Genomic DNA, 14,526 nt, shown 5'->3' with positions numbered 1-14,526 from the left:
GGGGAGAATGGGGTGTGATTAACAATGGGCAGCGCGCTGCTGTGTGAACAGCAGGTGAGGCGAGAGCTGTTAAAATGGCTTTTTATAGAGATGTCAGGGGAGGAGCAGCAGAACAGGGTGTCCTGACATCTTACAAAGATTGTGTTTGTGATGTTTTTCTGTGGGGACAAAATCAGGTGTCAGTGTTTCTTTAAAGAGCTTCATTTGCAGAGACTGCTTATTTCACACACTGCAAAAAACTGAAATCTTATCAAGTGTTTTTTGCCGTATTTTAAGTAAAAATAGTCTTACTACGCTTGATATGAGACACGTTCAACTTATCAGTCCAGAAAAAATGTCTTGTCTCCAGTTGTTTAAAGACAAAAATAGGGTCTGAAGTGCTTGTAACTAGTCAAAAAAGCTGCCAATGTAACAAAAACACTGCAAAAAATTTAAATCTTATCAAAAGTTTGTTTTATTTTAAGTAGAAATCATCTTGTTTACCTGATATGAGCCAGATTCCACTAGTCAGTGAAGAAAAATGTCTTGTCTTAAGTTGTTAAAAGACAAAATGAGGTCTGAATTTATTGTAACAAGTGAAAAAAAAAGTCTGCTTATATTACAAGAAAAACTTGCTTAAAACTAAAATAACGTCTTAAAGAAGTAACTTTCCTCTTGTTACATTAGCAAATTAATTTTTTTTTTTTAACTTTTCTGAACTGGTCAGATGAATGTGGCTTATATCAAGTATGACAAGATTATTTTTACTTAGAATAAGACAAAAACACTTGATTAGATTTCAGTTTTTCCCAGTGAAAAATTTGCCAGAAAATTTGCCTGAAACTAGACTAATGTCTTGATACATCAAACTTTTCTCCTGTTTGATTGGCATTGTCATTAATAGAAAAGTAAACACTTGGTGAAAAAAAAAGAAGCTTCTCACTGATTTAGAAAGATACATTACTGGTTTTCTTCATGTTGCACTGCAAAAAAAATGAAATCTTACCGAGTGTTTTATCTTACTTTCAGTAGAAAATACATTTTCAGACTTAATATGAGCCACATTCACCTGGCTAATCCAGAAAATGTCTCATTTCAAGTTATTTAAAGACAAAAATGAGGTCTGAATTGCCTGTAACAAGTTAAAAAAATCAGCCAGTGAAACAAGCAGCCAAACTTTCTAGCAAATTTTTCTTGCTCCATTAGCAGATTTTTTTTTTTTTATTTGTTAAAAGCAGTTTAGAGCTCATTTTTGTCTTTTGCAGTGTGTGTTGTGTGCGGTTTCTTCTGATTAAATCCAAAACGGCTGTGATTGATTTTGTCTTCTAGGCGTTTATATATTTGTGTTTGCATCTAAGAAATCCTCAACACACTCCACCTGCTTCATCTTTGCTGGAGGCATCAATGAGTCAAAACTGAGAGAGGAGCTCTCTGCACGCTGTTTTCGTTTTGTTTAGGAGTGTTGGTTATAGGATGCTTTAGCAGGTAGAAATAACTGACCTCTTTGGGAGGTTAAAGTCATGGGCTGAGCGCTTAGAGGCATAAAAAAAGAACTCACATTTTTAAAGTGGTTATGCAACAGTTGTTACAATTAAACATATTTTTTGTAGATCTCTTGATGCTGGTAAATGTGACACAGCTGTAATATGATCAGCTCCTGTCTTTGTTTACTCTGACCACTGTGTGTGAGCCGACATTTACGCCCAAACGCTCTTGAAAACATCTTCTTCTGGGACCTGTGGGTGCTTTATGGTGCTATGAACTCCATGCCACTGAATCAAAGTTGGACTAATGTATTGTTTGGGGACTATTGTGTTGTTTTGTTGTCTTATTTGTTGTGTTTTGTGGGATGTGTTTCACTTTTTATCATTTGTTTTATGTTTCCATACATCTATAAAGCTGGAAGCTTTTCTGGGATGTCTTTTTTATGTGTCTTCATTTTTCAGAAGTTGTTTTTTGTATTGATATGATTCTGGAGTGTGTTTCTTGATGTTTATTGGAACTGATTGGTTGAATCAAAATCAGTTAAGTTTGCTTTACCTGCATTAAAAAACAATCACAAACAGGCTGGCTCTTGTCGAGGTGTGCATTGCATTTGTTATTGATCAAATGCATCAAAAGCAGAATATGGAAGAGGATTAGGGCGACTGAAAAAAATTAAAGGAAGTCCGATGTTTTTTTCGATAACTATTTTTTCTGAGATCAATGTCAAAATTCTGACTTTTTTTCTTGGTATTCTGACTTAATATCAGTATTCTTGTTTTTTTCCCCCCTCAGAATTCTGAGATTCAAGTCAGAATACTGAGAAAAAAAGTCTGAATTTTTACTAATATCTCAGAATTCTTGCTTTAAATTTTGAGAATTCTGTCTTTTTCCTCAGAATTCTGAGATTAAAATCATAATTCTGAAGAAAAAAGTCGTAGTTTTGACTTTAATCCCTGGATTCTGACTTTAATCTTAGAATACCAGCTTTTTCTCAGTAAAAAAAGGAAAAAAAAAGAATTTATTTATTTATTTATTTATTTGTTTATTTTTTTTTTTTATGTATTTATTGATGTATTTATAATGGCCCTAATCCTCTTTGTGGCATATCCCCCCTTTTATCCTGAACCTTAAAACAAACAAAAAAACAAAACAAAACAAAACAAAACAAAACAAAACAAAACAATAAAAAAATACATAAAAACTATGAAATAAATAAATAAATAAATAAATAAATAAATAAATAAATAAATAAATAAATAAATAAATAAAAACTTGGTAATATTTTAATGCATTGATTTTTTCAATATTTAACTGTAATTTTTCACAATAAATTCCAATATTTCCTTATATTCACTTCAAAGTAAATCTTTGAGTATGTGAAATATTAACATGTAAACACTGTGAAAGTAACCAGTAATTTACAGCTTAAAATGTTTCTGTGTGTCTTTGCTTTCAGAGTTTTTACTGGTTTTGAATAATCCTCTTTTTTTTAAGTTTGAAATACTTCGTCAGCTTTTAAAGGAAAGAGAACGCAGCTGTGTGTAATTCAGATTATGATTAAGATTCAGATTATGAGTCTTTTTAGTTTTTTTCAGTTGAGGATTCAAACTGTTGACTCTCACTGATAGCCTTTGTAGAACAACACTTGTATGATCGTGGTATCTGTAGAGCGATAAGAAAGCTTATGATGATGTTTGTTTCCATCACTGCTGCTGCAGAGTTTTGTAAGTGTGTGTTTTTATGCGTCAGATGATGTAAATCTTCAGAGCCCACTCAGCTGTCTTCACCATAAATCACCTTCCTCCCTGCTGAACGCACAGCCAGTAAAGTGTAGTATAGGTGATATATAAGCCATTTTTCTCCTGCTTCCCCAGTTCATACATCTCTTTTTATTCCTCTGTGGTAGACGAGAAATAACTTGTTGACAAAGATCCTCTCTCTGCTCACAACAATACAGAGTAGCTTTTCCTTGAGCCTCAGAGAAAATATTTCTGACAGGAAAAAAGATATCAAGATAAATCTCAGTGGGCTTCACGGAAATCTGACATCCCTGTATCTGCTCTGTGGCAGACAGCGGAGCAGAGCCGAGCTGCTTTCTGATCTGAGTCCAGTTCTCACCAGGCTGCAGCGGCTCCAGGGGCCCCAGTCGTTCAGGACGCAGTCTTCAGGGCAGGGCAGCCGGCTCTCCCTGGCTCCCAGTGGCATCTCCTCTGGGTCGCAGAGGTAGTCCTCCACCGGTTCTGATGGGCCGTCTATCGTGTTCAGCATACACCTGTGGGAACGGTGGGAAAACTGAATTCGACCTTATTTTAGCAACACTTCAGCTCCGAAGAACAGAAGAGACAGAAATCATGTTTGAACTGGACGTGGAGCTGGCAGGTACACGAAGGAGCCGCAGTATGAGTTTCTAAAGCAGTGGGATCTGTCTTTAGGGGTAAAGGGAGGTCAACTTAAAAACAAAACATCTGGTTTACGGCTCTGCTGAACCGCTCTGACTTTGGAAGGTCGGTGTGAACACATACAGTGAAAGAAAGCTGCTCCATTGTTTACATTTCATCCAATCAATGTGTTTCAGGAAGGACAAAAATAGAACAAACAGGTTGTGTTTGGGAGGGCGAGCTGTGTTTACTTTTGTTTTAACTAAGCCTTTGCTTTCCTGAACCGCTGCAGCTACAGTTTGACATTTTTTCTTTGAATTACAGCTTTTTATTCTCCAGCAGTCAAGATATGAAAGGAGATGAGAGTGGCACTATTTTCAGAGCAGACAGCTACCTGAGGTCGTTGGAGCTTTTGCTCACTGTGATTGTGCATCAGCCATTTGAGCACAAATGATGATGAGGAGGCATTAGACTTTATTCTTACCAGAGAAGTGGATTTTGAGATCTCTTTTAAAAGTCTGTGTTTATAACTTCCACTTTTTTGTTTCAGTTTGCGTGTGCTGCTTGAGAATCTTGCTGATGTAGAAAACCTGGACCATCACCCTCTTTAAACGTCTGCAGCTTGTGTTTAACATGCATTTTTTTAATCCCCTGTTTCTGAGGAGCAGGATATGTGCTTCTCCACGCCTCAAAAGCCATCTAATTACAGTCTTACCACTTTCCTCGTGGTGTAATTACAGCGTCTGTCTGACATAAGCAGAACATAAATCCAAAAGTTTGAGTTCCACTAGAAAGGATTTGGCAGCTTGTTGGTTGTTGACTGTCAAGCTAAACCATGAGAGGCAGTTTTTTCCCAGCCAAATGGGATCCCCTCTCTGTTTTCTCTCCCAGCACCATGCACAGTTTTACACTAAAGAGACATGTTTATTTGAATTTACACAATTTAGAGAGCGTTGGTTTGATCATAATAGGAATTATAGTATTTAAAAGCTCATATAAGGGATAATACTTTAGGCTGATGTTCTCAAAATGCTTCTTTTGTCTCTTAAAACCCTCACACGTCTAAAAATTAACTTAAAAAAAAAAAACAATTGTATAGTATTATTTTCATATTTTTGACAGAAATAATAGAGTTATTAGGACATGCACAAGCAGGTAAATGAATCATTTATTTTTTGCTGGGAGGAAATGTTTTTAACATAATTTTCTGATTGCCATTTTCAAATAACGCAATAAAAACGTATTTACTGTGACACAAACTAGCTCAAAATTTGGTGTTTTTGCTTCAGTACAACTCGGACCAGGATAAAAAGCAACAGTTTGCAGTTTAGTGTCCAGAAGGTGAGCAGACTCTTTAGTCTTACTCACAGCCTGGTGTTCTGAGATGTGTCCCATCTACCAGCTCCAACCTCACCAATCAGAGCTAACGTAACCTCACTCTTCATTTTATTGATAGACTCTCAAGTTTCACAGACCACTGCAGAATAACTGCTGACTGTGGGTTGGAATGAACATTAGCACAAACACTTAAACTTGTGTTTTAGCTTGTGCTCTGTCACTCTCTTGTTTAGCTTTCTGCTGCTCTAACCTCCCTTTTCTGTCAGACAGTCTCGCTCCAGTGTCCACCATTACTACAAAGTGAATGCAAGACATCTTCAGCAGGGGAAAAGGACAGATCTTGCTTCTCACTGCAAATTGTTGCCAGCTGGTGTAGTGTCCTCAAAGTGACTTCCTGTCTGTGTGTTGTATAAAGTTTCATGTTCTGTCTTTAAAATCTGACTCTACCACAGATACTGAGACTAGTACTTGGAAATAACCGGTTTTGGAGCAGATAATCTCATTTTAAATAATGGATTAAGAACAGGTCGATCTAAAAGTGAGAATATTTAAAGATAATTCTTTGAGTCTTCACAGGGCCTTCAACCCTTTAAACTAGGGATGCTCCGATACTGATCGGTGGTATTGGTTATCGTTGCATCAGTGCCCCTAAAAGCTTGATCTGTATTGGTGGGAAAAGATCCATGGCCAATCCAGGCAAAGAGCTCTCTGCCTTTTTTATTTTATTATTTTTCTTAAACAGTGCTCTTTGCTACTTGATTTGAAATGTTGATGAGTTTGATTTTTGTTTTCTGAATTACCGGGCTACAGGGTATTAAATTTTACATTTGAAAGGAACTTGTTTTGATGATTAACATTTAAATATTTCATAGTTTAAATAAATATATACTTCAGTTATTTCATATACTCATTTTTTGCCTTTTACCCAAAACATTACCAGTCTTATCCATCAGTAGGGCATGCAGGTTATTATTTTACACTGGTATTGGACTGGATTAGTATCAGTATCAGGCGATACCAAAGCCCAGGTATCGGTATCAGAACCAGAAAAGTTGGATCAGTGCATCCCTACTTCAAACCCCTAGGTCTCCAATCAGTGGACTTTGAGGTTGCTTTGCAACAGATGTAGTCATATTGCACCTCAGATAAAACAAGAGGAACTCAGCTACAACCACTGTCCAGTCATACTCGTCCAAACTTTCTGTTTATTGCGTATTACTTGAATTATTGCTCTGTGCAAGTGACATAAATACCAATACTGACACCTCTGACCAAATTCCACAACAGTTCCTTTTATTCAGACACCGGAATTAATCAAATAGATCTTATAGATGCAGATGCTCTTTTCAGTCTGGATATCACATTTTTCTGGCAGTGACCCAAAAAAAGAGCCCAAGGCTTGAAGGGTTAGGAAACAACCGAAGAGTTGTTTTCCTTTCTCCAATTCACTAAATAAAATGTTGATTTGCTAATCCTGAGGAAAGATTTACAATATGAACAGTTATTTTACTCATATAAACATAAATAATTTTAAGACAGACAGTTTGATAGTTACCTGACTTTTCTGGTCTGAACGCCTTCCCCACAGTTCTCTTTTAGGTCCACGTTGCTGACTTTCCACACACTCCACGGCTCAGCCACCCACACATACTGATTACAGTCACTCTGACACGGGACCACCTCGTACACCTGAGGACAGATTTACCTGATTTAAACATGTGACATTTTTCATTTACAACAGAAACTTTTGCAGCTCTGTGATACTTCTCAATGCTCTTATGGCAGGAGGAGATAATAATCTTCACTGTCTTGGAAAAAACAACTCTCTTATGTTCATAAATGTTTGGTCTCAGCCAAGTTTTGTCAGTAAACTTTTGCCTAATGCACAGTGATGTTTTGGCTCAGCTCTCTGAGGTTGAACTCAGCCAACAAGATTATTTCTGCCCCCAGAGCAGCTCCGCCTGGGAGAAACGTCTATCCAAATAAACCACCAGTTTGACAGCATTTTGTTTATTCACTGTGAGGATACCATGAGTGTATACATCTATCTGTCACTGACCCACTCACATCAGTGACACTTAACATCTGCAGTAACATTAGAGGAGGTTGAGGAGAGGTGCGCTTACCTGGGCCTGCAGCAGTGAGTACCATCCAGCGAGCGTTGAGGTGGAGAAAAAGGAGACAGATGGATTAATGAGAACATGCCGACTGTTCATACAGAGCACAACCCATGATTAATGCAACATTCAAGGGGGCATAACAAGAAAAGCCTCTGGCTTAAATACCTGCATGATACACACTCATACACACACTGCAGGGTGCAGATCAACACACCTCTAATCTGTATCTACAGGAACTCACAGACCTGGAAACTATTTCATTTCTGCAAATGACAGAAACCTTAAGGAATCAACTGGCTCACATTGGGGCATTAATATTGTGGATGGGAACCTTTTATAGCACACTTTGCTTTTCACACTGTCCCTGCTCAGCGAAAAAATGAGTGCAGCAATAATGAGGGGAAGGTAAAGGAAAACCCTGCAGATTCCAGCTCATCAGTCATTAATAATGAATTTCTTTCTTTCTCGCCTGGGCTGGATTCCTCATAATGTGTAACTCACACTTGAAATAAATCTAAATATACTGCAGCTCAGGTCATACATATTCAAGAATCAATGGTGAGTAGAGGGAACGGTGGTCTACAGCTCAGCTAGCAGCTCAGCATCATGACTGCGGCCATTTTCCTCTGATCTCATAATTTTGTTTTCCCTTAAAATGTGGTTACATGTGCATTAATACTGTGACAAATCAGTGTCAAAAGATAATTTGAGGTCAACTTGATTTTATTGGTTTGACTCATGTTCAATATATTATCATTAGTATAGAGGGATTGTCAGTCTACGCCATAAAACTACGCAAAAGCAGCGTTTAGCTCCATTCATTCAGATGAGTTAGCATTGTTTAAACACTAAATTCAAACTGTTAGCAGCATAAAAATGTACGGTCGTTTTGTGATCACTTGTCATAAACAATACTTTACAGCAGATGCAATGTCTATCGAGTTTTGACTGTCACAGAGCAACCGGTGTTTTGGAGTTAATAGCGACCATGCTAACTGGTGACGTTAGCAGTGATTAACGGCCAAGAGTCACCAGTTAATAGGGTCACACTTAACACTAAAACACCAGCGACGTCTGCAGGTGTGTAATTAAATGTGTCTTCTTCATTCAACCTCAGGTTTAATTGCAAACAAGCAACATTAACTGCTGATACTCAAAATACAGATTAGCTTTGCTTATTTAATGAAACAGTTGGTTTGGGCTGAGGTTCTGACCAAACATGGACTCAACATGGACAGTAAATAATAAGTGAACCTTTAAACTATGATTGACAGAAACTTTTTATTATCAAAGTAAAGTAACATAATATTATCAAATAATTAACCAGTCTATTAACCCTGAAATACACAACTATTTATGTAGCAATTTGGTGTAGTTTTCTGGATGTACACAGTAAAAAATGATTTTTTATCAAGTGTTTTGTCTTATTTTCAGTAGAAAATGTCTTTTTAGACTTAATGTGAGCAACATTCACCTGACCAGTCCAGAAGAATGTTTTGTTTCAAGTTACTTGAAGCCTAAAATGAGGTCTGAATTGCTCGTAACAAGTTAAAAAAAATCTGCCAATGTAACAAGAGAAAAGTTTCTTGTATTAAGACATTATTCTAGTTTTAAGCAATTTTCCAGTATATTTTTCTTGTTCCATTGGCAGATGTGTTTTACTTGTTAAAAGCAAGTCAGACATCATTTTAGTCTTTTAACAACTTGAAACAAGACATTTTTCTGGAAGACCAGTTGAATGTGGCACATATCAAGAATAATAAGACCGTTTTTACTTAAAATAAGACAAAAACACTTGATAAGATTTCAGATTTTTGCAGTTTTCTGGTTCTTTTATTATGAACCAGGTCTCAGACTCAGCAGTCTGTGTGCTCTTTTTGGTTTGGGAGAGTTTCTGATTTATCAACACATGTTTGCGTCCTGGTCTGTCACAGTCTGGTAAGTGTCTACGGATAATGCTGTCGTAAGCATCAAGTGACAGTTGTGTGTTTACATTGCTCTCTGGGATACAAATTGGATTTCTCTGCTAAAAACGTCTGTGCACCCAATATCTGTCCACCCACTGTTGTTTTACAAACCTGGAAGCCGTTTATCATCTGTACAGGTGACGATATTTAGTTTAAAATGCGCTTTTTGGTCAACTCTCTCACGTCAGTTGACAAACCATTTTACTCCACAGTGCTTTTGAACCCAAGTTGCTTGTGCATCTGCCATTGTTGATGAACAAAAAAACCCTCGATAGAAAAGGAAGTTATGACCCGTGCAGCAACTACTTTCCCTCTTGTCCACAGTGATAACATCTACTTTAACTGCCAACTACTGTGGGTATCTAAGATGTTTTGTTTCTGTGTTTTTAGTATTTGTAACCACTTAGCAAAATTCTTTAAGAAGACAAAAAAAGGTAAAATGCAAAGACAGTTGATTAAACACTACTGTGCGTCTTGCCTGAGTGAAAAAGTGTCTTAAAAGCTCTTCTTTGTTTCCTGTACCTGGTTGATGTGGTCTAGCTTGGGACACGGCCGCCCACCGTTGTATGGTTTCTCCCTGAGCCATTTGGAGCGAACTTTGACCCCACTGCCACACGACTTGCTGCAGCGCGACCAGTTGGACCATTCGCTGAGTTTACAGTCAGAGGGACAGGGGATGATGCACGCCTCCTCGATGTAACCTGAAAGAAAAGGCATTTACAGAATTCAGAAAACGTTCATGGTGGTTCATCTTGACGCATTCGAAGTGAAAGGGAGGGTATGCGTGATATATCAGACGTTGAGGTGAGGGACAGGAGAATATTTCAGTTTATTTCACTCTGCTGTAATTAATCACCACAGACACTTTACTCTGTTATTAATGATTTACGGAGGGGAAAGCATTCACCAGAAAATGTATTCCAAAGAAATTCTCTTTAAAATAAAACCTCCCATCAGCACGGCCTCTCTGCATTTCAGCTTCTATGTTTAGAGAGAAATTGCCTTGGCCCAAGTCCCTGAAAAGAGCCTACTTTCTTTATCTAATATAAAACTACACTGGTCCAAATTCCCAAAGGTTATTTTTCTTTTCAAGCGCACAAACCAACATTAAAGTTCAAGAGGTCTTTAAAAGCTACAGGAGTAAAAATACCCAGCAGTAAGAGGACTGCAAACTATTAGCCGATACTTCACAAAATAATCTAAATCCACCTATTGATTTTTTTGCCCAGTGGAATGAAAACAGGGTCTACATTCAAAGGCCCAATTTTATGGTCTGTTATATAAAAGTCTGAAAATCAACTGAGGCAGGAGTGGGGCATGTCTGACTGCCGGCTTCATTATTTCAATCTGTTTTTCTGCAGCTCACAGGGTCGTGACACATTTAACAGGGCTGGTTTAAGCATCGTACCCTGCTTGTTATTCCTGTTTTTCCCGTGTATCGCTGATGATTTCCACATTTTTACAACACAGGCCAAGGTTTAGTCAAATGTGTGAAAGTTGTTGTTTCCTGAACCTTTGATTCTTCCTGTTTAGTACAGAGATGCCAACACTTTTCCAGGTTTATGTAACCGCATTGGCGTGAAAATCCGTTTAGCCTTTGATTAAGAAAATCGATAAGGTGAATGAGGCGGGAAAGTGGAGTGTCTCACAGGGTGCTTAACCACTTCCTCTTTCAGTGCGAGCAGTCTGCTTTTGCTTTTTTTTTTTTAAGAGAGAGGCATGTCGAGCAACATCGACTGACGCTCTGCTAAAAGCTCTCCAGACATCGAGCTTTAAAGAAATCCCACAGAGGCTGGTCAGTCCTTGCAAATCAATTTGGTCAAGGTGTATGAAGGGATTGTTCTCAATGTTTTCTTCTTAACCTTGGCAAAGTCTTACCGGGCCGATATAGTGCTCTGTAGCAAAAGCATTTCTCAAAGCGACACACTGAGCCGCTGTGTAAAACAACAGCTATCCACTTCGGTCCGCTGAGAGTCACAGTGTCCGGATTTGTCACACGATTGATTCAAGCGACTTACAGCCCAATTTCAAAGCCCGCTCAGGTCGGGTCAGCTTCCCACCAAGAATACCAGAGCTGGCTTTATAGGACAAACATAGTGGCAGCAGGGGCGATGTAATGCAGACACAGTTGAGAGGAAGAAATTCAATTGGCAAACTCAAATGTGTTAAAATCTGTGTAGTTCTAGGATTATCAGACAACAAACCAGCAAAACAAAGAGATAAAGACTCCTGAAATCAAACCTCACCTGGCCCTCAACTTTCTCTAGATACCAGATGATGAGTGACAGTTTTCTGTAGGGATGCACAATATAGAGGTATCAATATCGGTATTGGCCAATGCCGGCCATTTCTTTAACATATTGGTATCAGTGGGCCCATATTTACTCCTTAACCCCAAATGATTTTGTTTTCTCTGACTATGTAAACACCAAAACTACCTAAGAAGAGTGGACCCTCTTCTTATATTTCTCTCTTCCTGTTTTTCATCCAAAACTAGAAAAAACACACTCTTTTGATCACATTCATCTAGGGTGCTCCATCCTTTGATCCTCTCCGTGGTTGCCTTTTCTCATGATTTCGCCACTCTTTCTCTCTTAACTACCTCGACACATCATCTCAGATCATTTTTTTTACCAATGTTGATATTGGTGAATATAGGCTATCGGCCATAACAGCGATGTTAATATCAGATATCAGTGTCAGCCAAAATTTTCATATCGGTGCATCCCTAGTTTTCTACAGTGTTGTGTGCTGTGTTAACATCAGCAAACTCTGTTTTTTCTCAAGGAAAATCTTCTCCATTAGGGGGCGATTTGGAGAGAATATGTGAGAATATTTTAATGGCAGGATTAGAATGTTATCAGGATTATTTATCATGATGTTTTTAAAGACTATTTTGACCTAAAAGTAACATTTTTAGACCAAAATAATTCTTGCAGCATTTTTGCTTTTTCTGCTCCATTTAACAACTTTAATTTCACTCTTGAGTTTTAGCAGAATACAAATTTTTTTAGCTTTATACGCACTGCACAAAACTGAAATCTTATCGAGTGTTTTGTCTAATTTTAAGTAAAATTTTTCTAGTTATACTTGATATGAGCCACATTCAACTGGTCAGTCCAGAAAAATGTCTTGTTTCAAATTATTTAAAGACAAGTTACTTTCTCTTTTTCCACTGGCAGTTTTTTTTACTTGTTACAAGCAATTCACACCTCATTTTTGTCTTTAAATAACTTGAAACAAGACATTTTACTGAACTAGTCAGGTGAATGTAGCTCATATTAAGTCTAAAAAGGCACTTTCTATTGAAAATAAGACAAAAAACAATCAGTAAGATTTCATTTTTTTCTAGTGCAAGTACCCTGCAAAAAATCTGAAATCTTATCAAGTGTTTTTGTCTAATTTTAAGTAAAAACTGTCTTATTATACTTGATTTGAGCCAGTTTGAACTAATCAGTCCAGGAAAAATGTTATTTCAATACAAAAGTATTTTTAAGACAAAAATGAGGTCAGAGTTTCTTGTAATAAGAAAAAAAAAAATCTGCCAATGGAACAAGAAAAATTTGCCAGAAAATTTGCTTGAAACTAGAATAATGTCTTAGTACAAGTAAGTTTCCTCGTCTCTGAGTTGTACACTTTTACTTGTTACAATGTAGAGTCTGAATGTAGGTTAGTGAGACTTTACAAGCTTGGTAATATCTGTAGAATTTGATTGAGAAGAAATGACATGAACAGCATGCAGGCAGAATGCAGTATTTTATAAGTATGGTGGTGTATACGGTGGTGTTGTGTTTCTTTGCGGCACCTGTTGAGCCACGGTTGATGTTCCTGAAGGAGGAGTCAGATTTTTCCCTGGCTGACAAAGTGTAACTTTGCCCCCTGATTTCATAATGAACTCACAGCCTGATGAGTCCTTTTTGTTTTCTGTAGCTGTCTTCCAGCAGAGCTCAGTCTTCTGCTGCCAAAGGTTGTAGCCTCTTTTTCCTCCAAAACACATCTTTGCAATATGGATAATTGGAGCCTCAACAGAGGTTTTAAACTTGGCTCAGCCAAGGAGGACAGTTGAAGGATGATCCAGTGTCTACTCCACTGTCTCTGAACAGACTGACTCTAAACAGTCTTTAGAGCTAATATGATTAAAAATAAATAAAACGTTTTCTTAATCAGTCAGAACCTGATTCTGAACCAAGTAATGTGCTGTGACACAGTGATGGCATCCATACACGTGCCTGCACACATGCACGCACACACACACAGCCTGACCTCCTTACACTCTGATGCCCTCGAGTCCAGATCAGGATCACCACATCGACACCTTGCTGAGCTCAGCATGACCTCTGAAAGCTGTAGCTTCATGACCTTTGACCTCACACTGTAGGCTCCAAGTTCAAGTCCAGTCACTCTAAATCCCTCTTGCTGTCACCTTAAGCTTATCCACAGAGCAAAAGCTGCAGCACCTCAGCCTGCAGTTCACTCGCAGTTCAACTGATATAAACTCATGAGGTGCCAAGCTTCCTGAGAGGCTTTTGGATTACGTCCAGGTGGGAGATCACTACAGCTGTCTTTGTAAGTCAACTTGTAACCTGGCACAAACTCCAGCTCCAGATCCTGAAGCAGTTGTCGCAGCTGCACAAAGCTTCCCTGACTGCCCCGTATCTCCAGAAACGCTGACATCTTTACCACCCAGCTTGCTCCTTTTCGTCTCACTGATAACTTGGCTTCTTTCTAAATGCCTCTGGAAACAGACGGGCTTTCTAACAACAGCCACAATCAATTAGGCTGATGTTTATAATATAAGCCCGCATAGATATGTGAGCTTAATGTGTGAGTCAGTGAATGCTACAGCTCTGTTTTTATTTTCTCTTTGCACGTACAGGAACCAGCTGGCATTTCCAGTATGCTGGCACAATGTGAAGGCCTAAAAAGCTTCGAGGGGTAAACTGACAGAAACAAAGTGGGAGGCACTCACACTCTGTATGGCAACTATAAAAACAGTGGCTAAGATTGATCACCTGCTACATATGGGGATCCATTTGCTAAATTCAGAAAGTTTTCTAACTCAGTCTGAAGCCAGAGGGTTTGGTTTTGGAGTCTACAAAGCTCAAAGTGTATTTTCTCGGTCCAAAGGTCCCATACTTCATACTTCCTCAGTGTTTAATTTAAAGTTTTGCTGCCAATAAAAGAGATGCTTCTGGGATTCATTGCCAAAAATCGTTTCCAGTAAAGTTTCTCATCTCCTCTCTTATCTCTCTTCATCAG

General features: G+C 38.2%; 1 protein-coding gene across 1 annotated transcript in view; it reads right to left on the bottom strand.

Annotated features, from left to right (window-relative positions):
• Nucleotides 1-14,526, bottom strand: part of thsd7ab (thrombospondin, type I, domain containing 7Ab) — a 271,299-nt gene that overhangs the window by 61,390 nt on the left and 195,383 nt on the right. The window contains exons 15-18 of the mRNA XM_074683386.1: nucleotides 9,790-9,968; nucleotides 7,307-7,312; nucleotides 6,736-6,869; nucleotides 3,583-3,736 (exon numbers count right to left, since the gene is read on the bottom strand). Coding sequence (XP_074539487.1) covers nucleotides 3,583-3,736; nucleotides 6,736-6,869; nucleotides 7,307-7,312; nucleotides 9,790-9,968 — 473 coding nt within the window. The remainder of the gene's footprint in view (nucleotides 1-3,582; nucleotides 3,737-6,735; nucleotides 6,870-7,306; nucleotides 7,313-9,789; nucleotides 9,969-14,526) is intronic.

The sequence above is a fragment of the Halichoeres trimaculatus genome, unplaced genomic scaffold (genome assembly GCF_033239565.1).
Source record: "Halichoeres trimaculatus isolate MK-OKI-2021-1 unplaced genomic scaffold, fHalTri1.1 fHalTri1_scaffold_12, whole genome shotgun sequence".
Taxonomy (NCBI): Eukaryota; Metazoa; Chordata; class Actinopteri; order Labriformes; family Labridae; genus Halichoeres; species Halichoeres trimaculatus.
This window is presented reverse-complemented; position numbering and strand designations above follow the sequence as displayed.